This window comes from Argopecten irradians, chromosome 1 (genome assembly GCF_041381155.1).
Source record: "Argopecten irradians isolate NY chromosome 1, Ai_NY, whole genome shotgun sequence".
Lineage (NCBI taxonomy): Eukaryota > Metazoa > Mollusca > Bivalvia > Pectinida > Pectinidae > Argopecten > Argopecten irradians.
Window position 1 is genome coordinate 68033337 of NC_091134.1, and position 27267 is coordinate 68060603.

Below are 27267 nucleotides of genomic sequence, written 5' to 3' on the forward strand. Positions count from 1 at the left end.
TTTTCTTTTAATATTTTTTTTTCTTTAGTCCGATTATTTCAATCCTAATACAAGCACCTGTTACTGATTGTGATTTACACCTGTTACTGATTGTGATTCACACCTGTTACTGATTGTGATTTACACCTGTTACTGATTGTGATTTACACCTGTTACTGATTGTGATTTATCATGTTCCTGATTGTGATACCTGTTACCGATTGTGATTTACATATGTTACTGATTGTGATTTACACCTATTCCTGATTGTGATTTTTACACCTGTTACTGATTGTGATTTACACCTGTTACTGATTGTGATTTACACCTGTTACTGATTGTGATTTACACCTGTTACTGATTGTGATTTACACCTGTTCCTGATTGTGATTTACACTTGTTCCTGATTGTGATGTACACGTGTTCCTGATTTTGATTTACACATTTTGATTTACACATGTTATTGATTGTGATTTACACCTGTTCCTGATTGTGACTTACACCTGTTACTGATTGTGATTTACACCTGTTCCTGATTGTGACTTACACCTGTTACTGATTGTGATTCACACCTATTACTGATTGTGATGTACACCTGTTCCTGATTGTGATTTACACCTGTTACTGATTGTGATTTACACCTGTTACCGATTGTGATTTACACATGTTACTGATTGTGATTTACACCTATTCCTGATTGAGATTTTTACACCTGTTACTGATTGTGATTTACACCTGTTACTGATTGTGATTTACACCTGTTACTGATTGTGATTTACACCTGTTACTGATTGTGATTTACACCTGTTACTGATTGTGATTTACACCTGTGATTGTGATTTACACCTGTTTTACTGATTGTGATTTACACCTGTTTCTGATTGTGATTTACACCTGTTACTGATTGTGATTTACACCTGTTACTGATTGTGATTTACACCTGTTTCTGATTTTGATTTACACCTGTTCCTGATTGTGATTTACACCTGTTACTGATTGTGATTTACACCTGTTACTGATTGTGATTTACACATGTTACTGATTGTAATTTACACCTGATACTGATTTTTTTACCAAACAAGGGTCGCATGTTACTTTTATAGGTAACTAATTAAATAGTACATATTTGCGACAGTTATGATCACTATACCTTTTGTAAGTAACTAATTAAGCTCGATATTTTTCAGAGGACCGATTTTCTACAGTAATGAAGACTATACCTGGGTGGAGTTGGTCCACAAAGAACGACTAAACAGTTCTTCAATATGGATCCTTGGCTGTAAGGATTGAAATTTTCTTGGCCCCTTTTAGCGGAGAAGGATCCTTTGATCTGAAAAAGAATTGATCAAACTTTTATTCTATTTTTATACATGAAATGTGAAAGTTTGCTCAGCTTAATTTAGGCTACAAGAACACTGGTAGTGTTAAGAGCACTCCTAGGAGTTATCAAAGTCATGTCTTGATTTAATTGTTTCTGTGCAAGTTTTACTCTAAAATGGAAATAATATTACTTCTACCACAATGTGTCGATTTATTCAACTCTCAGGCCATTGGTTATATGTACACACCGTTGATTATATATATATTGATATTCCACTAGTGGAATATAACCTTCCGGCGTTTTGATTGGTGGAGAAATTGACCTTTGACTGGTACTACTTTTTCTACCCCACGTGATCAATGTTTACGTCGTCTGCTTTCAAAGTCAACATCATGGCTGCGATGGACGAAGATTTGGTCAATATTGGCGACAGAGTGAAGCTATGTGACGGGGAAAGGGGAGTAATCAAGGCTATTTCAAAGGCAGACACTAATTATGGTTTCGACCGATTTGAAATTCAGTTTGATTCAGGCAAAATAGCAACTGAAGCCCGGTATCGGTTCGACGTCATACCGTCATGCCCGGGTCGCGACGTTACAATATCACAAACTAATGTTAGATCTGTCACGATATCGGAAACCATTCAGAGTACATTAACACCCCCAGTTGATAAGCCCCATGATCTATATTTGTCAGACAAAGATTCATTAGAAGATTTTGATGTTGACAGATTCATTGCTTCAGAGGTAAACAAAAACACTAAGAAAAAAACTGATTTAGATATGAAAAAAGTACGAGATTTTTTTTCAGAGTGTTCTCAAGGAAAACAGGCCATTAGAATCAATTCCGCCAGTTCAGCTGAACAAGTTACTTTGTATCTTTTTTATGAATGTTAGAAACAATCATGGAAAGGAATATGAACCTGCTACTATTAGAAACATGGCATGTAGCATTGATCGGTATTTGAAATCGAAAGATTACGGCAAACAACTAACAACAAGTGTAGAGTTTTCTAAGGTAATGGAGGTTATCAAATCTAAACAAAAAAAGCTAAAACGAGAGGGAAAGGGCAATTTAGAAAAGAGGGCTGATGCTGTTTCAGACAAAGACATAGATAAATTGTATGACGTAGGTCAACTTGGTTCACACAACCCTGACAGTTTGTTAAGAACAGTTTGGTTTCTAAATACTGTGCATTTTGGCATGCGAGGTGTTACTGAACACAGGGATATGTGTTGGGGGGATATTAAGCTATGTAAAGATTCAGAGAATAATGAGTACATTGAATTTCGTGAACGGCAAACTAAAACAAGGCCTGGATCAAATCCTAAGAATGTAAGGGCCGCCCCCCCCGCGCGCCTGGGCTACCCCTAAAACCCCATCACGCTGCCCTGTCGCCACTTATAAGGTCTACCATTCTCGCCGTCCGCCAACATACTGCCATGATGATGCCCCCTATTATATCGCCACTAATACAAATATGGACAAATCTAGCAGGTGGTTTAAGTGCCAGCCTGTCGGCGTAAATAAACTGGGAAGATTCATGACTACAATGGCAGAAAATGCAGGTACTATTTTATGAATTCATCCTAAACTTCCATTATAATAAACAGCTGTTGTCAACAAAATAACAAAAACTAAGCCCCGCCCCTTTCAGATTGTACACAGGCTATACAATGTATTACAGTGTGTACTGAAACAGTACACGATGTCATGTTGCATTTCAAAATTTCACACAACAGGTCAAGGTCGATTGTCCTGGTTATTTGCACTTTAATACTAAATGATTACTGAATTATGACCCGTGATACAGGATTTTTCAATATTTGCAATAAAAATGTTTTAGGCTTGACGAGCAAAACAGGGGGAAATGGAAAGCGCCTCACGAACCATAGCGCAAGAAAGTATCTTGTACAGAAGTTGAATGATAACGGGTTGCCTCCCAATCAGATTATGCAGGTATTAATAAATATTCTTGTACGTTAAATAATAACAAAATGTGTGTTTTTAATGCAGACTTACCTTTATTTAAGAAAATACATCCCATCACAAATATTTCGGTACAGTAGGGCTACTGTAACTTTTTTACGAATCACTTGCATATTTTTGCATTTTTTTTATCCTTTCAGATTTCCGGACACAAGAACATCCAGAGTATTAACAATTATTCAACAATAAACTCAAACCAACACAGGACGATCTCAAGAACATTGTCGAACGCGCACTCAGAGCAGATCGGTCAGCCAGCAAACAATCCATCATCCGGCCCCTGGCCATCATCACTAGTGTCATCAAACGGTGATGTTCAACTTCAAAACGTATCAAACAGACCACCATTACCAAACACGCTCCCGTCATTGTTTTCGGGACCCATTAATGGTGGATCTTTCACAATAAACATCAAAAACAAGTCCGTGTGTACTTGTAGGAAACGCCAAAGGCCAAGGGTGCTTTACTCCGACAGTGACACGGACTAGAGTGGGTTGAACATTCCGCGCGGGAAAATTACGTCACATGCCGAGGCCACACAACTGTTAAATATGCGCGCATATATCCCCGGTCAATATGATTTAAAGAGAACGAAATGACTGGGTTTCGGATATCAAATACACTTAATTATCATTATTTTATAGAAATATTTTGTGTACTATCAATTATTAAAGTAATAAAAAATAATTACGAAATTGAATGTTTTGCATATTAATTAGTTTCTGTATCATACAGGTTATATCACTACGCCTAATTTGCATACGGAACTCTAGTAAAAAAAACGTGGGCTTATTGTCACGAAAAACATTGTGGTAGAAACAGGTCACACCACTCGCAACAATTCTAAGACATAAATGCCCCGCCTCTATATATATTAAAGTGAGATGGGAAGGGATACAATTGGCAAGGGGTATAGCAGTCAGTGAGAATATTCATGAATGATCATGATGATTCCTTTGAAAGTTAGTGTATAAGTTAGTGTATATGATTATTTACATTCAAAATTAAAGTTGTGACCCTTTTTTTTTTAGCTTTGACTGCTGACAATAAAAATTATATGTAACCAAAGTTATCATGTCCAAACCAAATAGAACATATATACACTCAGTCATCATCCAAACCAAATAGAACATATATACACTCAGTCATTATGTATACCAACTTGACATCAATACATACTGATTACTAAGGGATTACGTACTGGTAGACATGTTTACATAATCTAAGGCTTGCCTCAACCGACTGTAATATTTTAAATATTGAATCCTATAAGACAACCATTGATATTATACTGGTATTATGATCCTAGACTATTCTAGTTTGGTTAGCTTCTGCTTTACTTATTATCATAATGGAAGATGGAGTTACAAACCAGTTTCTAGTGAAAAATCCTGATGCAATTGAGTTTGACCTCAGACATGGAAGGGTTTTATACATAACTAGGTTAGGACAACAAACTACGACGTATGGCTATTGTTGTTGTGTAGTTATCAACCCTTGTACTTACGTCCTCGTTGGTGGTTTGTTCTGTGGCCGATAAAAAGGTATGGAATCCTGCTAGGCTTACTATAGTCCACACACTAAAGAAGCACATTAGCATCACTATCACAGTGAATGGTTAAGGAACACAAAGCATGCAAAGCACAACATATACTGTCACATGTGTTTAAAGCAGGCAACATCACAACACCTATGTCTAACACAAGCAACACCAAAACACATTTATCTAACACAAGCAACATCACAACACAACACAAGCAACACCACAACACATTTATCTAACTCAAGCAACACCACTACACATTTATCTAACACAAGCAACATCACAACACAACACAAGCAACACCAAAACACAACACAAGCAACACCACAACACATTTATCTAACACAAGCAACACCACAACACATTTATCTAACACAAGCAACACCAAAACACATTTATCTAACACAAGCAACATCACAACACAACACAAGCAACACCACAACACATTTATCTAACACAAGCAACATCAAAACACAACACAAGCAACACCACAACACATTTATCTAACTCAAGCAACACCACAACACATTTATCTAACACAAGCAACACCAAACACATTTATCTAACACAAGCAACATCACAACACAACACAAGCAACACCACAACACAACACAAGCCACAACACAACACAAGCAACACCACAACACATGTATATAACACAAGCAATATCACATCACAAGCAACATCACAGCCTATACAATGTACCTGGTAAGATACTAACATCACAAAAAAAATCTATTAAAAAAATGCAACATAAAATATAGATGCATGTATTCATACGAAGCATTTTTAACACTGCAAAACATTGAGGCCAATTAATGATGCAAATAGTAAGCAAGCACAGGCAGGTTTAACCATTGAAATCACGAAGGCATCAAGGTAATGGAGGAGTGTCGATTTTTAATGGATAGTCTTCTTTGCCACATTCACCTCAAATATTCTACGAAATGTAATACATTATTATTTTATGTATTATATGTACAGATCCTGCTCATAAAGAGCAGAAAGCATTTGTATGTAGCTTGAATAGAATAAACCAATAATATGTGCCTGATGTTCCCCTGGGTAACTTAAATGACAACCAACATTCCAGACAGACTGTAACATATATATAGGATCAGAATCTGCCTTGTTGATAGAACTATGATGGCACAAGGCTCACAGACTGAAATGTTTATATTTAACAGAAGATTTTTAAATACTCCTTTCTCTAAGACATTGCTAAATTACAGTTATTATTTTCTGTTGTTAGAACAGTACCATCCCACAGGGCATCAGTTAATGCTAAAACCCATACCGTGTACAGATGATAGAAGCCACTGGTAATGACTGTACCATTACAATACTAAAACCCATACCGTGTACAGATGATACAAGCCACCTGTAATAACTGTACCATTACAATACTAACACCCATACCGTGTACAGATGATACAAGCCACTGGTAATGACAGTACCATTACAATACTAAAACCCATACCGTGTACAGATGATACAAGCCACCTGTAATAACTGTACCATTACAATACTAACACCCATACCGTGTACAGATGATACAAGCCACTGGTAATGACAGTACCATTACAATACTAACACCCATACCGTGTACAGATGATACAAGCCACTGGTAATGACAGTACCATTACAATACTAAAACTCATACCGTGTACAGATGATACAAGCCACTGGTAATGACTGTACCATTACAATACTAAAACTCATACCGTGTACAGATGATAGAAGCCACTGGTAATGACTGTACCATTACAATAGTAAAACCCATACCGTGTACAGATGATAGAAGCCACTGGTAATGACTGTACCATTACAATAGTAAACCCCATACCGTGTACAGATGATAGAAGCCACTGGTAATGACTATACCATTACAATAGTAAACCCCATACCGTGTACAGATGATAGAAGCCACTGGTAATGACTGTACCATTACAATAGTAAACCCCATACCGTGTACAGATGATAGAAGCCACTGGTAATGACTGTACCATTACAATAGTAAAACCCATACCGTGTACAGATGATAGAAGCCACTGGTAATGACTATACCATTACAATAGTAAACCCCATACCGTGTACAGATGATACAAGCCACTGGTAATGACTGTACCATTACAATAGTAAACCCCATACCGTGTACAGATGATACAAGCCACTGGTAATGACTGTACCATTACAATACTAACACCCATACCGTGTACAGATGATAGAAGCCACTGGTAATGACTGTACCATTACAATAGTAAACCCCATACCGTGTACAGATGATACCAGCCACTGGTAATGACTATACCATTACAATACTAAAAACCCATACCGTGTACAGATGATAGAAGCCACTGGTAATGACTATACCATTACAATAATAAAACCCATACCGTGTACAGATGATACAAGCCACTGGTAATGACAGTACCATTACAATACTAACACCCATACCGTGTACAGATGATAGAAGCCACTGGTAATGACTGTACCATTACAATAGTAAACCCCATACCGTGTACAGATGATAGAAGCCACTGGTAATGACTGTACCATTACAATAGTAAAACCCATACCGTGTACAGATGATACAAGCCACTGGTAATGACAGTACCATTACAATACTAACACCCATACCGTGTACAGATGATAGAAGCCACTGGTAATGACTGTACCATTACAATAGTAAACCCCATACCGTGTACAGATGATAGAAGCCACTGGTAATGACTGTACCATTACAATACTAAAACCCATACCGTGTACAGATGATACAAGCCACTGGTAATGACTGTACCATTACAATACTAAAACTCATACCGTGTACAGATGATAGAAGCCACTGGTAATGACAGTACCATTACAATACTAAAACCCATACCGTGTACAGATGATAGAAGCCACTGGTAATGACTATACCATTACAATACTAAAACTCATACCGTGTACAGATGATAGAAGCCACTGGTAATGACTATACCATTACAATACTAAAACCCATACCGTGTACAGATGATAGAAGCCACTGGTAATGACTATACCATTACCAATACTAAAACCCATACCGTGTACAGATGATAGAAGCCACTGGTAATGACTATACCATTACAATATAAAACCCATACCGTGTACAGATGATAGAAGCCACTGGTAATGACTATACCATTACAATATAAAACCCATACCGTGTACAGATGATAGAAGCCACTGATAATGACTGTACCATTACAATACTAAAACCCATACCGTGTACAGATGATAGAAGCCACTGGTAATGACTGTACCATTACAATACTAAAACCCATACCGTGTACAGATGATAGAAGCCACTGGTAATGACTGTACCATTACAATACTAAAACCATTACAATACTAAAACCCATACCGTGTACAGATGATAGAAGCCACTGGTAATGACTGTACCATTACAATACTAAAACCCATACCGTGTACAGATGATAGAAGCCACTGGTAATGACTGTACCATTACAATGATAAAATCCATACCGTGTACAGATGATAGAAGCCACTGGTAATGACTGTACCATTACAATACTAAAACCCATACCGTGTACAGATGATAGAAGCCACTGGTAATGACTGTACCATTACAATACTAAAACCCATACCGTGTACAGATGATAGAAGCCACTGGTAATGACTGTACCATTACAATACTAAAACCCATACCGTGTACAGATGATAGAAGCCACTGGTAATGACAGTACCATTACAATAGTAAACCCCATACCGTGTACAGATGATACAAGCCACTGGTAATGACTATACCATTACAATACTAAAACCCATACCGTGTACAGATGATAGAAGCCACTGGTAATGACTGTTACCATTACAATAGTAAACCCCATACCGTGTACAGATGATAGAAGCCACTGGTAATGACTGTACCATTACAATACTAAAACCCATACCGTGTACAGATGATAGAAAGCCACTGTACAGATGAATGACTAATGACGTACCATTACAATAGTAAACCCCATACCGTGTACAGATGATAGAAGCCACTGGTAATGACTATACCATTACAATACTAAAACCCATACCGTGTACAGATGATAGAAGCCACTGGTAATGACTATACCATTACAATAGTAAAGCACCCATACTCGTGTTACAAGTAAACCCATACCGTGTACAGATGATACAAGCCACTGATATTGACTGTACCACACAAATCCTCTAACAGTATAATACTGAAATGATATAAAACTTAGAGAATTCTCAAAACCACCTACACTGAGAATCAATTGTCTGCCAAAATTCAAATTTAAATGATATAATATATTTCTAGTAAAGACTAGTAAGATGACATGCCTGTTCACTATTTGCTCTTGTGTCACTAAAACCAGATATACCAGATATATGTTCAAATAAAATCAATGCAAGAAAAATCCAATTGAGAAGTTTTGAAAATGTTGTTATGATTCAGATATAGAATTAAATAGTGACAACAAAATTGTAAGTACACTCTATTCAGTTATTTAAGTACTGTACTTAAAACAAATTTATAAAAATATATCTATTATATATCCCAACACCTTATTATTATTTAAGTAAGTATTTATAGTATACAATATTTAATTAGAAGTTAAATATGCTATCTGTTTATATTCAAACGCCTTATGCAGTTAAATAATAATCTTGTTTTAGTACTTTTAGTATAAGTATTCCAACATAGTACACTCTACAATTGATAAACTACCAAATAAAGCCATGCAAACAAAGCCATGCAACAAATACAAACATCAAAGACCTTTTGTCTTTTACGAGAAAAGGGAGGTATAATGGTTAATAGAAGACTTTCCTAACATTTCTGATGAAATTTTAACATTAATAAGCATGCAAAAAAAGCCAATGAAAGAATAAAACTAAAAGCAGAAGTCAGACAATTGATCTTCTACTCACATCCTCATTGGTGGTCTGTTCTGAAGAGGCTAGGTATGTGTGGAAGCCTGCAAGGCCTATGATGGACCACACGGAGAAGAAACAGATAATAGCTTCCACAATAGTACTCCAGGTTAAGGATTGTAAGTGTTAGTCGGCTAATATTCTCATATTGGATGGCACAAATTTCTAATGTCAAAATAGTCTAAATTTTGTTGAGTCCTAAATGTATCTTATAGAGCTATAAGAAAGCATCAACATCTCTTTTTGTAAGAACATCGTTTTTTTTAAAATTTGTCCATTTGTTCCATCCAATGTTGAGGACATTATCTGTGCCCTAGATGCTGGGTAGTAGGTGGGTGACTATATTAGATAGAAGTATAATTTACTCACATCTTCATTAGTTGTCTGTTCTGATGACACTAAGTAAGAATGGAAGCCTGCGAGGCCGATCACAGACCAAATGGAGAAGAAACATATAATGGCTTCTACGATAGTGATCACAGTTAAGGAGATATATTGACAAATAATTGAGGACTTGGTATGGTCTATCTACATGGACACCTATATAAATGTATATGGTTAAAATCAAAGAATGAAGAATGAATTCGGTAAATAAACACTTTCTTCCACAATAGGTGATGTTATTCAACTCTCAAGGTATCAAATAAACAGTGCAGCTGTTGATTAACAATTTGTTTATACCTAACGTGGTATAAACTCTGTACGCAGTCTAATTGGCTGACATGGCGAACTTTGACCGAACTACTTTTTTTTGGTGTATCGTCATAATTTGTCATCGCCATCAATAATCAAATATTTCAGCAAATAGAGGTTACCTTATCCTTACCGTATTTCTATTGGCTAAAAGCGAATATTGTTGTGGTAGAAACAGGTCACACGACTTGTGGATGTTGAATATTGAATTTAATTCGTAAGTTATTTAATAAAATATACAAAAGACACTCGCTAAAGCTTGTGTCTTTGGTAACTTTTAAAAAATAACTCACTCATGTGGAATAAATTCAATATTAAACAACCACTCACTGTGTAACCTCTATTTAATACACTACCTATAAGAGAAAATATCCTGTAAGTTCTATACAAAGTGAAAAAGGCAAGATTGGAATGGAAGTAATAGGACTTATTCACAAGAGGAGATCTACAGGTTATGGTTTACAACAAAGTACTGGTTTTTCTTTCCATTGTAAAGTTGCCAATAGTTGCATAAGCCAAGTATCATTACTACAAGATTCTATTCTATATATATCATAGGCATATAAATTTCTGATACAAGCATATATCATTCTATGCCAATCTTTATTTCTATATAACCCTCTTTTGTTCATTTTGTAAATAGTTAATTGACTTACACATTCTTTGTTGTCCATTTTCATAATATCAATATTGTACAGAAGTGATAAGAAATGCCAAAGTGTTTGACATACAATTACAATGTATTGTAAAAACTTGCGTAACTTGCACACCAGTATACTTTGTGCTGGTACTTTTTAGGACTGAAAGTGCTAAAAAAACCACCCTACTATTGGTATATTTTGTGCATCAAAATTTTTTGGTAATACTAAACTAAAATGAGACCAGAGAGGATGTGGCAGGATGGACATGGGTAAGATATATGGCTCTCTCTCCTGCAGCAAGGTTACCTAGTAATGGCCTAGTCTGGATTAATAAAAGGGCATTTCACAAGAGATTTTAATTTTAATACGTATGGCAGTATATATTTTTAATTTTCACAATCTCCATTTCTGTATTATTACACTCTTAAACTGTTAAAAGAGAATAATGCCAATGGATGATCTGTTTGGTCCTAAAACAGAGCTAAAGGGTGTTAATGCAGAAAATTGATTAAGACTGAAGCCTTGTGTGAAATAAAACCCAATGCTCTGTAATATCTGGGAAACACATCACAATTTCAAGGTCACCTTTATCAATCTGAATGAGTTCTACAGATTCCCTCTAATCAAGATATCCCTAATGTCAGAGAATTTGTTTGTGTTCTCACGACTTTTTTATGGAGGAAAAAAATGAGGTTTTCTAATGACTTTGGATTCAAGGAAAACTTCTCCTAACAATGTTGTAAACAGGGCTGACCTCACCACTGAAAAATAATGGGTCATGTAAGTTTATAGTGTCATGGGGATAGTGGGACAAGCTTGTATAAATAGAAGGAGGACTATGTATAAGTCTCTCCTATCTCCTGCTATATAAATGTGAATATAATGTTGGACCAGTACAGAGGCTTGGAAGTGTTAAGCACAGCAAAAAGATTGACGGCTCCCTGAATCAATATGGATAATAACAGGAAATTTGATGCTAAATTACAGTGATTTGGAGTATCAGCTGTACTAGCCAGCAAATTCCACAGACACAAAGCCTATTGTTGTGTTCTCAGACCATAGCATGTACTTTTAGGATTTAGCATTCTAGGAAAGCAAATTGTATGGATTCTGTGAGGTTGAGAAATTCATATAAAACTGTTTGTAACTGTTAACTTCTCCTCATATATATATATATTTATTAAAATATGATCCATAAACATTAGCAAAGTGTATATTGAGATAAAAGATATAACAGCATATACATGTAGCTATGCTCATTATTTGGAAGTGATTCATTTTGTGGCTCTAAATAAAAAAATAATATACATGTAGCTATGCTCATTATTTGGAAGTGATTCATTTTGTGGCTCTAAATAAAAAAATAATAGTAATCTATTTATTTCCAGTACCCGATCGACAACTGACAATCCAACATTATTTTTTAAAGAATTAATAACACATTGCCCATCATAATGTAAGCGGCTTTGATGCTAGTTACCAAAGACACACGATAATCAATACAAAATGACTGCCATGTCACTCTATTTTGTTATTTTTTTTAGAAATTTCTTTTAAGAATGGACTTTTTGTTACTTCCTAGCCATTAGCTAGTCTCATCATAATAAGAAAGAGGTAATTTCCTGAGTAATTGCAGCCTGGCTCATTACATCACAAACAGCACATTGATTGATCTAACCTATAAGATTGATACCAATCCCTTACAGATCGTCTCTAATCATCCATTACATATTAGAAAACAAGACTATAGACACAACCAGAACAAAATCCCATTTATCATAATTATTCAAGACACATTGTCAATGAGAAGCAATAACTCAAAAAAATGCTGTATTTCTTTTTGCATTATACCAGTAACAGTCAAAGTCGTGTAAGGATATGGCAGGTTTATGAAACTTGAATGAAAACTGAATTATATAATCGGTGTCAGAGTCCTGCAGACAGATACATAGAATCATCCCAGACAGCCAGCTGCTGGATTCAAACTACCAATAATTGAATTTTACCTTCACATTACTTCTATCACAGCTGGTGGTGTTTAAAAGAGAAGAGCAACAACCCACTAATGATGGACCAAAACTCTGAAATATTTTCATTGACACATGATATTAAATCAGGCTTCCCAAAATAGACCAAATCCTTCAAAAGGCTTATGTTTTCAGTGAGACACAATAGAGATACACATCTAAACAATAGAGATGCACATCTAAACAAGTACATATAAACAACATCTAAACAATAGAGAGGCCCAGAGGGCCTGTATCGCTCACCTAGTTTTTTGTTAGTAATTATCACAAGACTCTGACAATTAGAAAAATAAGCAAAATTGACTCCCAAAGTTTAATTTTGAATCACAACCATACAATGATGCTATTGATACCATACAAATATGCTATCCAATACATAGGTTCAGAGACAAAGTAATTTATATGAAAATAGTAGCCTAATTGACCTTTTTGACCTCGCATCTATTGCCGTTTAAGGCCCCGGGGGTCAGCCCTATCATTTGTACAATTTCAAAACCCAACCCTATTAGGATGCTACCATTGCATTATAAGTGCTCTTCCATTCTTAGTTGCAGAGAAGTCGTTTATATGGAAATAGTCAAATTGACCCCTTTTGACCCCACCCTTCAGGCCCCCGGGTGGTCAGCCCCATCATTTGCAAAATTTTGAATCCAAACCCTATAAGGATGTAACCATTGCATTATGAGCGCAATCCCATGTTAAGTTGCAGAGAAAAAGTCATTTATATGGAAATTGACCACTTTTGACCCCGCCCCTCAGGCCCCCGGGGGTCAGCCCTATCATTTGCTCAATTTGGAATCCCCAGCCTACAAGAATGCTACCATTGCATTATGGGTGCTATACCATGCTTAGTTGCAGAGAAGAAGTCATTTATATGGAAATAGCCAAAATGACCCCTTTTGACCCCGCCCCTCAGGGCCCCCGGGGGGTCAGCCCCATCATTTGCACAATTTGGAATCCCCACCCTATAAGGATGCTACCATTGCATAATGGGTGCTATACCATGCTTAGTTGCAGAGAAGAAGTCATTTATATGAAAATAGCCAAATTAACCCCTTTTGACCCCGCCCCTCAGGCCCCCGGGGGGTCAGCCCTATCATTTGCACAATTTTGAATCCCCACCCTATAAGGATGCTACCATTGCATTATGGGTGCTATACCATGCTTAGTTGCAGAGAAGAAGTCGTTTATATGGAAATAGCCAAATTGACCCCTTTTGACCCCGCCCCTCAGGCCCCCCGGGGGTCAGCCCCATCATTTGTACAATTTTGAATCCCCACCATATAACGATACTACAATTGCATTATGAGTGCTATCTCATGCTTAGTTTCAGAGAAGAAGTCGTTTATATGGAAATAGCCAAATTGACCCCATTTGACCCCGCCCCTCAGGCCCCCGGGGGGGTCAGCCCCATCATTTGTACAATTTTGAATCCCCACCCTATAAGGATGCTACCATTGCATTATGGGTGCTATCCCATACTTGGTTTCAGAGAAGAAGTTGTTTATATGGAAATAGCCAAATTGACCCCTTTTGGCCCCGCCCCTCAGGCCCCCGGGGGGTCAGCCCCATCATTTGTACAATTTTCAGTTAGTAGCCCATAAGGATGCTACCAGTCAAATTTTGTTGAAATCCGACCAGCGGTTATGGAGAAGAAGTCAATTGTTGATGGACGCCGGACGCCGGACGCTGCGGTATCCCATAAGCTCACCTCGGTCCTTTGGACCAGGTGAGCTAACAATAGAGATGCACATCTAAGCAATAGAGATGCACATCTAAACAATCGAGATGTACATCTAAACAACATTTAAACAATAGAGATGCACATCTAAACAATAGCTATGTGTATCTGTTGTAATTGATCCCCCACACATAGATCTACCCTCTCTATTGGTGTAATCAATATTCTTCATGACAGGACGGTATAAATGTACAGCATTAAACTGGCTTTTCACAAACACCAGTCTCCAACGCTCATAAAATCAATTTTGTCTGCAAAATTATGTCCAGGTCAATCTTAAAATCCTCTGGGATCTTGTACATGTATAATAAGACTTTCAGGGCTTTAAAACAGTGCATCATTCAACATTGTGATCAAAATATGACCATTCAACGAATTAAGAGTCCCCACCAGATGTGATATCTAGGTCACAGTGACCTGATCCTCACATGCACATTGCCTAACTTAAGGATACATGACACCAGTGCAAACTTAAGATGAATATGTGAATCTATACAAAGTTCTAATGACATTTGTACTTTGTAGAGATGGAGCCTTACAGACTTGATTTGTATCTATAAGGTCAAAGGTTAAGTACAAGTCACAAGGACCATGTTTAGTAAAAACAAATACCAGGTTATGTATCCAGAGCGTATCCAGGGCAGGATCATGTGAAATTTAAGAATGAATCTCCACATACACATCATCACATGATTAGACAGCACACCGATCACTCTGTATGGGACAAGATATTGTCTTTATACATGTACAAACTTTTTGTGCTTCATTGATCAAATGGTACAACACAACTAGACAAACATGTTTGATAAGACAGATGGTCCTATATTTTGGTTAACCTAAAAATATTGCTTTGAAAAAGGATATCTAGCTGGTGAATCCCTCATCGCATGAAGGAAATTGTCCTTTTGTGAACCTGAAAACAAACACACATTGATTACTGTACATCTACATAAATGTAGCTATATGTGGTAATGGAAATAAGATACATTAAATATAAGATATTGATAGTAAATCCAACCTATGTCAATGTTAATGATACCTCAGAGCCATATAACTTAAAATATTTCATATCACTTTGACAAAAGCACATTGAAATATTTTACAACAAACTGACATAATATAAGAATAATTTCAAACAATGAATATCTAGTATCAGTTACATATATGTGTATAGGCTTATGTAGAACTTTGTCTGTTAATATCTGATGCTCTGATTTACAATTATATCAGATCTATTACCTGATACCAACAGTTACAATATCAGATCTATTACCTGATGCCAACAGTTACAATATCAGTTCTATTACCTGATACCAACAGTTACAATATTAGATCTATTACCTGATGCCAACAGTTACAATATCAGATCTATTACCTGATACCAACAGTTACAATATCAGATCTATTACCTGATACCAACAGTTACAATATCAGATCTATTACCTGATGCCAACAGTTACAATATTAGATCAGATCTATTACCTGATACCAACAGTTACAATATCAGATCTATTACCTGATACCAACAGTTACAATATTAGTATTTTACCTGATGCCAACAGTTACAATATTAGATCTATTACCTGATGCCAACAGTTACAATATTAGTATTTTACCTGATGCCAACAGTTACAATTATTATATCAGATCTATTACCTGATGCCAGCAGTTAGATGCCAACAGTTACAATATCAGATCTATCACCTGATGCCAACAGATATCAGATTGACAAGTCTCAAAGGACATATCTCAATCTAGTTAATGGTGGCAGGCTATATGCTAGCTATCACAATAGCAAAAATATGCCAAGAAAGTAAGAACAAAACCTATGTAATCTAAAGTTGTGTAATCTAAACATTTTCCAAGTTTATAATAATCATTTGAAGTACAATTGCATTCCAAGGACCAATCTCTTCTAAGGAATCTCCTAACAGATAAAATATCTCTGTTTAATCCATCTTGGCTTCATACTGATAATGATGTCTGTATTCTTTATTACATATATATATATAACCAGAAAAGTAAGGTATAACAGACAATTAATGATCCTGTATTGTCGTAATGTTTGGCATTGTAATCAGTATAACAACAGGTGCTTCACCGACTTCCTCATTCCAATACTGAAGGTTTTCAAGGATCATTCATTACAATGGTGTATTATTGATTTCACATACTTCTCCAGGATATACATGTGTAACACAGAAGTATTATGTAGGTTATACTGGAAGAACAATACAATTATTGATGTTTTGTTCAGGGTGAATACTAAACAAATATCAACACATTGTTTTTGATAACAAACTGCCCTACTGGTAGACAGAATAATAATTTCTCAATTATAAAATATCATAAAAATATATTGTTGAACTACCAATGGAATTATTTTCATCATCACAGATATTATAAGGTGTATAAAGGATTGTCATAGTGTTTTCAAACAAATAGATACTTATATTACATGTAATACTTACGTAAAATTAAATGTGTGAGCACACAGGCAAATATGTAGATACAAAGAATGGAAAGTGAGAGTATAAATAGATAGAAGTAGCGGTAATTCCTCTTCCCTACACAGTTCCCAACCCAGGGACAGTGGTGGTCAAACCGCTCTGAAACGACAAAACAGTTAGAAAGGTTACATCGGTGGTCAAACCGCTCTGAAACGACAAAACAGTTACGCTTAAATAGCATGTACAAACATACATCTGGAAATCTGTCCTGAAATTACACAACAATATAACAGGTCATATAATTTGAAAAAATGAAGAGCCTTTTGAGAAATGTTATAATAATCTTTTCACAGTGATAATTTAAGAAGTACTTCCAGCTTGTCAGCCATTCTATTTAAGCATTATAGAACTATCTTCCTATGGTATCTATGGTCTATATGGATGCCATAGGAAGACAGTTTAATACTTATATTTACATTTTAACATGATTTAAGTTAAACCAGAAAAACTGTTTATCAAAAACGATTTTATACATAGATGGAACAGCCATTTTGACGGTGATCAGTTGATGTAACCTTGTCAACATTAATGATATCATAATGGTCATGTTTTGGGGGTCAGTTATGTCACCATAGACTTCACTTTGCTTTGGTTAGTTTATATAGTCGAAGTTGCAAGTGAATGTAAATATTGTCTAATTAAGCTTAAAACTCAATGTACGTGTGTGTGTGTGTGTGTGTGTGTGTGTGTGTGTGTGTGTGTGTGTGTGTGTGTGTGTTTAACTAATAACCCAATAGATACAAAAGACTTACAACTACCCTATGGACAAGTCAGAGAAATCTTCATGAACAGAAAACAAAAGAATGAGGCCCAAATAAATTTTTTTTTTTTCAGAATCTCTAAACTAAAGCCTAGTCATAAACCTTGAAATTATGTATACCTGGCAATATGCTTTAGGTACATATTGTTATTTACTATGTGAAATACAGGGTGTCCCAAAAAACATGTCCCGAGTTTGACACTTTATAAGAAATGTTTTGATAGACGAAGGAATTTGATCTATTTACCATTAGAAATATAGTGATCTGTTCTGTGCAACGATGCATAACAACCTAGACAAATACCTTTTTGTTAATAATTATATTAAAAATCGAGAGAAAGTCATATTTCGCTAATTTTGCGATTTGTTCAGAAAATCAATAACTTTCAGTTAAAGAAAGGGCGCGAGATGTCCACCCTTCTTTTCGATGAAATGATGAATTCTGTCCCTGAAATTCCTCACCACCTCACAATTCTGTAAATCTGCTTCCTTGAGATGGACAGCATACCTGGGTGACATTTTCATAAAGTTTCATTTACTAACGTAGGGGATTTTCCGACTGCATTGTAGATTTTAATAACTTCAGCCTGAATCTTCATGGTGCTAGAAAGTCATCAAAATGTGACATCATCGATTATGTCATTTCAATTATGACGTCATCACACATAATGACAATGTAATCTGTACATTTGTACCCAATTAAGTTAAATGTGGATTCTCCTACTTTCCACATCATTTTGAATTTTCAAAAAAAGTTCAGTACTGCAATATTTATTACTTGTCAAAGTCGGGACATGTTTTTTGGGACACCCTGTATATAATACATAATTAAACAACATGAAATTTGGGTGATTATTACATTTAGTGACACATCTTTGAATGTTTTTCATTTTGGAAAACAAAAGTGTAAAATGTATTTGACAGAAAATTAATTCTGAAATCATCAGTTGTCCAATTTTATCAAACATATCGTCCATTCCTATTGGCATAATGTGTTGCTCTAATGCATTTTTTATGTAATTCATTACCAATTCATGACCCTAAATGAAGAGCGAGTGACACTTGTATTGTATAAATGTTGCTGATTCTAGGGAAGCGTATGACTCAAGGCGATGATTGATCATCACTATACCATCATGGTATTGAATCATAACAACAATCAATATCTAAGGCCACATCACTTGGGCGAGACTCGGACCAATCATAATAGATTCCAAGGCTAGGAAGTTTATATAAACAAACCTTATATATTTTTATTTCACATTGATGGAATGACACAAGGATATTTTCATTTCAATCCCAACTCATACACTTATGATAAAGATATTCATAAACCTTGATATTAATAGAAAATTTCATGATTTGAAAATTGAAACTGATGACCTGATTAATCTCACAAGTATTTATAAAACATAAATAAACAAACAACAATGCTGGAGTCTCATCATTTGCTCAGTATTAAATTTTCTTGTTACATTTAAAAACATCAATAGCATGGCACACAAAAACATAATATTCCATGACAATGACATATTGTATGGTATATGGATAGCAGAGAGCAGTATGTAATTAAGCAAAATGATGTCTTTCTGAACTAAATCCACAAAAGAATTCTTCACCGTGAGGTTAAAATTGAAATACATGTATATATCTATATCTTGACTCTCAGTCCATAATACCTTCAAGGACAGTGGTAGGAATCATTTTCATTGCTGGATGAATATCTAGATCTAGATAGTGTGGACAATTCAAGGACTCAGGGACTGTGGAGCTAATACCACTGAAATCAATGGGAATCAGACACAACAATCTATAAATGGCAGAAAGTTGTGGACCATTATTGATCAAGATTTCTCTTTTTATCGATCTCTCTCCTGCAGTGAAAAAAAAGTAAGATATCTTTTAAAATCATGTTAGCCATTCAAATTGAGGCACACTTAATGTGTTAATCAGGCTAACCAGTGGGTTTAAGCTTGACTACTTATTACTGGGTATATAAAACAAGGGGGACATACAATTAACTACAGAACAATATGTATCTAAATAGATTTCTAGATCTAGACATCTGAAAACACACGTACCCGTATACATATGTATGTATGAAGACATGTCTATTAATACTGCGTATATATATATATGCAGACACATGTATACATGGAAATGTCTGTGTAAATATGTAGTGGCCAGACACCTCTTTTTAGACACCTGTAGACAATTGTTATATACTGAGAAGAACTGTATTAATTATACTATCTAATGATCATGGTGGGTACCCTTACTAGTGATGTGCCACATGGTTATCACATCACTTTTGAAAATGAATTATACCCTACCTTCAACTCATTTTAATTTGGTGAGTCTAACCATATTTGATGAGTCAACACTTATACAAATCCTCCTGGGTCTAATAAAAGTCATGCATTACCAACAGTACAATCTATCACTGCTAGCTATTATATTTCTCCATGTCAACACACATATATGTCTGGTGAATTCAGAAGAGTCTTCCATACCTATGTGTTAAAGCTTTGTCTCAATATGTAAATGTTTCAACTGCTTCAGGAACAACTTGCACGTGTGTTGGTTATACTAGCTAGTTATACTTTATGTCAATAGGTCAAACATGTACATCATTGTGAAAATACCTAATGGCTATATATATAGGGTCACATGCGGACAGATCTAGATGTTTGGATGATATATCCAGGGACTAATGAGAATGGATGATAATCGAGTACTGAGACACAAATAGATCAGGTCAAAAGTGGGGGAGAGGGGGGGGGGGGTGTCCAGGAGACACAAAAACTGAGGGTCACAGCATGAAGATATGTTGAGGATACAACCAATGATGTCATATAAGGAAGGGTGTCATGGAGACACCAACAGGTAAAATGTGGAAAGGTGTAAAGGAAACCTGACATCCAAGGTCATATGAGGTTCTGAGGACAGATGTTAAGAAGACACCAACAGCCAGGTTCATATGATCAGGTCAAGAGTGAAGAAGACACCAACAGCCAGGGTCATATGATCAGGTCAAGAGTGAAGAAGACACCAACAGCCAGGTTCATATGATCAGGTCAAGAGTGAAGAAGACACCAACAGCCAGGGTCATATGATCAGGTCAAGAGTGAAGAAGACACTAACAACCATGGTAATATGAGAATGAATGTCAAGAAAACAAAAACAGTCATGATCTCAAATATGAAGACTGGTGCCAAGGAGTCATCAACAGTCAGGGTAATATCATTATAAGGACAGGTGTCAAAAATATACTATGGCCAACAGTCATGGTAATATAAAGACAAAAGTCAAGGAGAGAAAAAGAAGCCAGGGTCATATAAGGATATATAAAAGCAGACATCAATATATACACACATGGCACTGTAAAGGAGAAGGATACATCAGCAGTTTGGGCCATTTGATGAGGATAGGTGCCAATGCAAGGAGACCCCAACAATCAGGGTCATATGAGGACATGTGTCAAGGAGGCACCAACAGTCAGGGTCATATGAGGACATGTGTCAAGGAGACACCAACAGTCAGGGTCATATGAGGACATGTGTCAAGGAGACACCAACAGTCAGGGTCATATGAGGACATGTGTCAAGGAGACACCAACAGTCAGGGTCATATGAGGACATGTGTCAAGGAGACACCAACAGTCAGGGTCATATGAGGACATGTGTCAAGGAGACACCAACAGTCAGAGTCATATGAGGACATGTGTCAAGGAGACAAAAACAGTCAGGGTCATATGAGGACATGTGTCAAGGAGACACCAACAGTCAGGGTCATATGAGGACATGTGTCAAGGAGACACCAACAGTCAGGGTCATATGAGGACATGTGTCAAGGAGACACCAACAGTCAGAGTAATATGAGGACATGTGTCAAGGAGACACCAACAGTCAGGGTCATATGAGGACATGTGTCAAGGAGACACCAACAGTCAGGGTCATATGAGGACATATATCAAGGAGACACCAACAGCCAGGGTCATTTGAGGACATGTGTCAAGGAGACCAAGGAGACACCAACCGTCAGGGTCATATGAGGACATGTGTCAAGGAGACAACAACAGTCAGGGTCATATGAGGACATGTGTCAAGGAGACAACAACAGTCAGGGTCATATGAGGACATGTGTCAAGGAGACACCAACAGTCAGAGTCATATGAGGACATGTGTCAAGGAGACACCAACAGTCAGAGTCATATGAGGACATGTGTCAAGGAGACACCAACAGTCAGGGTTATATGAGGACATATATCAAGGAGACACCAACAGCCAGGGTCATTTGAGGACATGTGTCAAGGAGACCAAGGAGACACCAACCGTCAGGGTCATATGAGGACATGTGTCAAGGAGACACCAACAGTCAGGGTCATATGAGGACATGTATCAAGGAGACACCAACAGTCAGGGTCATAGGAGGACATGTGTCAAGGAGACACCAACAGTCAGGGTCATATGAGGACATGTGTCAAGGAGGCACCAACAGTCAGAGTCATATGAGGACATGTGTCCAGGAGACACCAACAGTCAGGGTCATATGAGGACATGTGTCAAGGAGACACCAAAAGTCAGGGTCATTTGAGGACATGTTTCAACGAGACGCCAACAGTCAGGGTCATATGAGGACATGTGTCAAGGAGACACCAACAGTCAGGGTCATTTGAGGACATGTGTCAAGGAGACACCAACAGTCAGGATCATATGAGAACATGTGTCAAGGAGACACAAACAGTCAGGGTCATATGAGGACTTGTGTCAAGGAGACACCAACAGTCAGGGTCATATGAGGGCATGTGTCAAGGCACGAACAGTAAGAGTCATATGAGGACATGTGTCAAGGAGACACCAACAGTCAGAGTCATATGAGGACATGTGTCAAGGAGACACCAACAGTCAGGGTCATATGAGGACTTGTGTTAAGGAGACACCAACAGTCAGTGTCATATGAGGACATGTGTCAATGAGACACCAACAGTCAGGGTCATATGAGGACATGTGTCAAGGAGACACCAACAGTCAGGGTCATATGAGAGCATGTGTCAAGGCACAAACAGTCAGAGTCATATGAGGACATGTGTCAATGAGACACCAACAGTCAGAGTCATATGAGGACATTTGTCAAGGAGACACCAACAGTCAGGGTCATATGAGGACTTGTGTCAAGGAGACACCAAGTCAGGGTCATATGAGGACTTGTGTTAAGGAGACACCAACAGTCAGTGTCATATGAGGACATGTGTCAATGAGACACCAACAGTCAGGGTCATATGAGGACATGTGTCAAGGAGACACCAACAGTCAGTGTCATATGAGAACATGTGTCAAGGGGACACCAACATTCAGGGTCATATGAGGGCATGTGTAAAGGAGACACCAACAGTCAGGGTCATATAAGAACATGTGTCAAGGCACGAACAGTCAGAGTCATATGAGGACATGTGTCAATGAGACACCAACAGTCAGGGTCATACAAGGACATGTGTCAAGAAGACACCAACAGTCAGGGTCATACAAGGACATGTGTCAAAGAGACAGTACACCAACAGTCAGGGTCATATTTGAGGACATGGGTTAAGGAGACACCAACAGTCTTAAAAGACATCATCAGTTAGGACCATATATATGTGCATGTGAAAACAAAGGAGGCATTGTCAGCTAGTCATTTGAGGACAAATATAAGGAGAAACTAGTCATAAAGGACCTTATGGGAATGAATAGTCTGGGTCATTACGGAGTGGGAGTCAATTAAGACACAAACAGCGGGAACCATATGAAGATATTAAAGGCTGTTTAAAGGAAATTACAACAGTGCTAGCTAGGTCAATATGGACTGAAGAAAGGATGTCAAAGAGACAGCTAGGATCACATGTATAGGAGGAAGACTGATAAAACAATGAAGATGGAATACAAAAATTATCAGCTTAATGAGTCGACTGATATGATATAGGAGAAGAAAGCTGTTGGACTGTTAATTACACTACTAATCAATAATCACAGGAAGCCAAGTTACCAAGGAAGGATGTGATTGGATTTATCAAGTTATATCCTAAAACAGTACAAATTCTATATCCATAATCCAATTATTTGTTGTTAAGTCTTAGATCAATAAATGCTTCTGTTTCAAGTGTCAGGAATGTCAAAGACATATAGCTGGCACGACTCAGATTTATATAAAATGTGTACAATATGTAGCTGTGTTTTAGAGATGTTTGACAGTCGCAGTTCCTACATCATCACACATATATCTAACGATGGTTATAAATGACTGTCCTCAGCTTACACTCACATATATCTAACGATGGTTATAAATGACTGCCCTCAGCTTACACTCACATATATCTAACGATGGTTATAAATGACTGTCCTCAGCTTACACTCACATATATCTAACGATGGTTATAAATGACTGTCCTCAGCTTACACTCACATATATCTAACGATGGTTATAAATGAGCTTACTGTCCTCAGCTTACACTCACATATATCTAACGATGGTTATAAATGACTGTCCTCAGCTTACACTCACATATATCTAACGATGGTTATAAATGACTGTCCTCAGCTTACACTCACATATATCTAACGATGGTTATAAATGACTGTCCTCAGCTTACACTCACATATATCTAACGATGGTTATAAATGACTGTCCTCAGCTTACACTCACATATATCTAACGATGGTTATAAATGACTGTCCTCAGCTTACACTCACATATATCTAACGATGGTTATAAATGACTGTCCTCAGCTTACACTCACATATATCTAACGATGGTTATAAATGACTGTCCTCAGCTTACACTCACATATATCTAACGATGGTTATAAATGACTGTCCTCAGCTTACACTAACAGCCATGAATCTTATGTCAACCAATTCAAAGTGTCCTTCAATAGTTATCATGATGTGTCAATGAGACACCAACAGTCAGGGTCATATGAGGACATGTGTCAAGGAGACACCAACAGTCAGGGTCATTTGAGGACATGTGTCAAGGCACAAACAGTCAGAGTCATATGAGGACATGTGTCAAGGAGACACCAACAGTCAGGGTCATATGAGGACATGTGTCAAGGAGACACCAACAGTCAGGGTCATAGGAGGACATGTGTCAAGGAGGTACCAACAGTCAGGGTCATAGGAGGACATGTGTCAAGGAGGTACCAACAGTCAGGGTCATAGGAGGACATGTGTCAAGGAGGTACCAACAGTCAGGGTCATATTAAGACATGTGTAGAAGGGCATGTGTCACAGAGACACCAACAGTTAGGGATCATATGAGGACATGTGTCAAGGAGACACCAACAGTCAGGATCATATGATGACATGTGTCAAGGAGACACCAACAGTCAGGGTCATATTAAGACATGTGTCAAGGAGACACCAACAGTCAGGGTCATATACTGCAAACAAGTTTGGAAACAAAATTTATTTTATACCCTGATGAAGTTAAAAAATAGTGACATCATTTCTTAAATTAATGAACTTAAAGCAAATCTTGATTTCCAGTAACAGACCTCCTTGAATTATTTCTAAGTAAACATTATATTCAGACAGGTAACTATATGACAGATCCCGAAAAACAATATAAAAATTTATTATTAGTTATAACTTGCTATAACATTACGTGTAAACTTACCAACACAGTTGTCACAGAGACTGCAGTGGGAGGCCCGTGGCGGCCGGAATATCTTACAGGTAAAGCAGTACTTGAGCTTGACCACTTGACCTTTGATGACCACCTCTTTAGTTCTTGGAGGTGGCCTGTAGGTACCCGGAGATGTGGAGTTCGGGATTTCTGAAAGAAGAGGGCACCAACATGTTAGATATTTTAGTCATATGATGCATTTTTTAAAACATTTTTTGCACTTAAGTGTTTAACAAAGTACATACCTTTAGTCATATATGAACTGGTTATCATGATATAATTCCTATTTTTACTTGGACATACCAGGTACGTATATATTTTTATCACATAATCCTCCTTATATCCAGTGATTTTGCCAATGTAATATTTTTGCCTAGATGTCACTAGTGTAATATGACTTGGAGCGATTTTCATTGGCTGGAAATTCATTGTGACGTCAGACAGATCAATAAAATGACTTCAGGACCAATGACATGACGTCAGGATTAGGAGGTCGGTGGGACAACATGGTGGTCTCTGCTTGATCTTTGGAATACATTTTGACATGATTTTCTTTGTTATGTAGGTATGTGTAGTTATGTGATAAAAAGTGTCTTAAATTGTGTTCATTTCATATGAGATTTTATAAAAACTTGTCTCGAAGTGTTTAATTTTTTGTGCACCAAGGCTCGCAAAAATAAAAACTTTTTTTAGACTTGTTTCATACATTCTCATATGAAATGAACACTCATGTAAGATCCTAGATAAATACATAAAAATGAAAGGTTTATGCTATAGGTGTGTTGAATTTGGATATTTGCACTCCTAGACTAGTATCAATCATATCCTACTTACCTATTTGCTTTTCTGTGTCAGCAGCCTCATCAGGGGTAGCCCTAGGGATGACCCCAGGGTCACTGAAGCTGGTGCGGAATAAGGTGGCCATCACAAAAATAAATAAAGCAGCCCCTATGGCAGGTATGGCCGGCGTTACATTGGTGGCCAGGTAGGGACAGCTGTAACAAACAGAAAATAGGTCAGAAGGAAAACATACTCAAAAAAACATGACCATGTGTAGACCTTACACCTGTATATTGTATGGGGGAATTTTAGGGGGCACCAGTGTATATAGGAGGGAGGGGGTGTTTCGTACGGCACCTGTACTGTGTCTTATTTGTATATTTGGGCGTCTAGGAGGCTCCTGTAATTATAAGGACACCTTTTAATTTATATATGTAGTGGTTACCAGGTGGCACCAATGTATTAGGGATGGGATGCATATGGTTGGGTGGGGATGGTGGTGTATATGGAAGCATAGGGGGCACCTGTATTTTAGAGGTACCTGTACATGTGTAGGCTGGGAGGGGGGGGGGGTCGTATGGGGCACCTGAGTCACTTGTGTATATGACAGCGAAGGGGGCACCTGTGTACTATGTATATGAGTCACCTGCATATATGGGGGCGTAGCTAATAGGGATATC

The 27267-nt window shown here is 37.2% G+C and overlaps 2 protein-coding genes across 6 annotated transcripts in view; one reads left to right on the forward strand and one right to left on the reverse strand.

Moving 5' to 3' along the window:
• The window catches only part of LOC138306333 (palmitoyltransferase ZDHHC9-like), a 40787-nt gene that overhangs the window by 11761 nt on the left and 1759 nt on the right, over nucleotides 1–27267 (reverse strand). For 3 of the 5 annotated variants that reach the window (XM_069246768.1, XM_069246791.1, XM_069246799.1), the window contains exons 2-7: nucleotides 26642–26802; nucleotides 25799–25957; nucleotides 17344–17481; nucleotides 15737–15785; nucleotides 10140–10242; nucleotides 1200–1309 (exon numbers count right to left, since the gene is read on the reverse strand). In XM_069246768.1, the coding sequence (XP_069102869.1) occupies nucleotides 1200–1309; nucleotides 10140–10242; nucleotides 15737–15785; nucleotides 17344–17481; nucleotides 25799–25957; nucleotides 26642–26802 (720 nt within the window). Of the gene's footprint in view, nucleotides 1–1199; nucleotides 1310–4796; nucleotides 4900–9767; nucleotides 9871–10139; nucleotides 10243–15736; nucleotides 15786–17343; nucleotides 17482–25798; nucleotides 25958–26641; nucleotides 26803–27267 lie in introns of all 5 variants that reach the window. The other 2 variants (XM_069246783.1, XM_069246776.1) reach the window with 2 other exon arrangements.
• On the forward strand, nucleotides 2062–3840 carry LOC138306366 (uncharacterized). Its single transcript, XM_069246808.1, has 3 exons — nucleotides 2062–2868; nucleotides 3147–3259; nucleotides 3430–3840. Exons 1-3 carry the CDS (start codon nucleotides 2781–2783, stop codon nucleotides 3775–3777), a joined length of 549 nt encoding a protein of 182 aa, XP_069102909.1. The 5' UTR covers nucleotides 2062–2780; the 3' UTR covers nucleotides 3778–3840.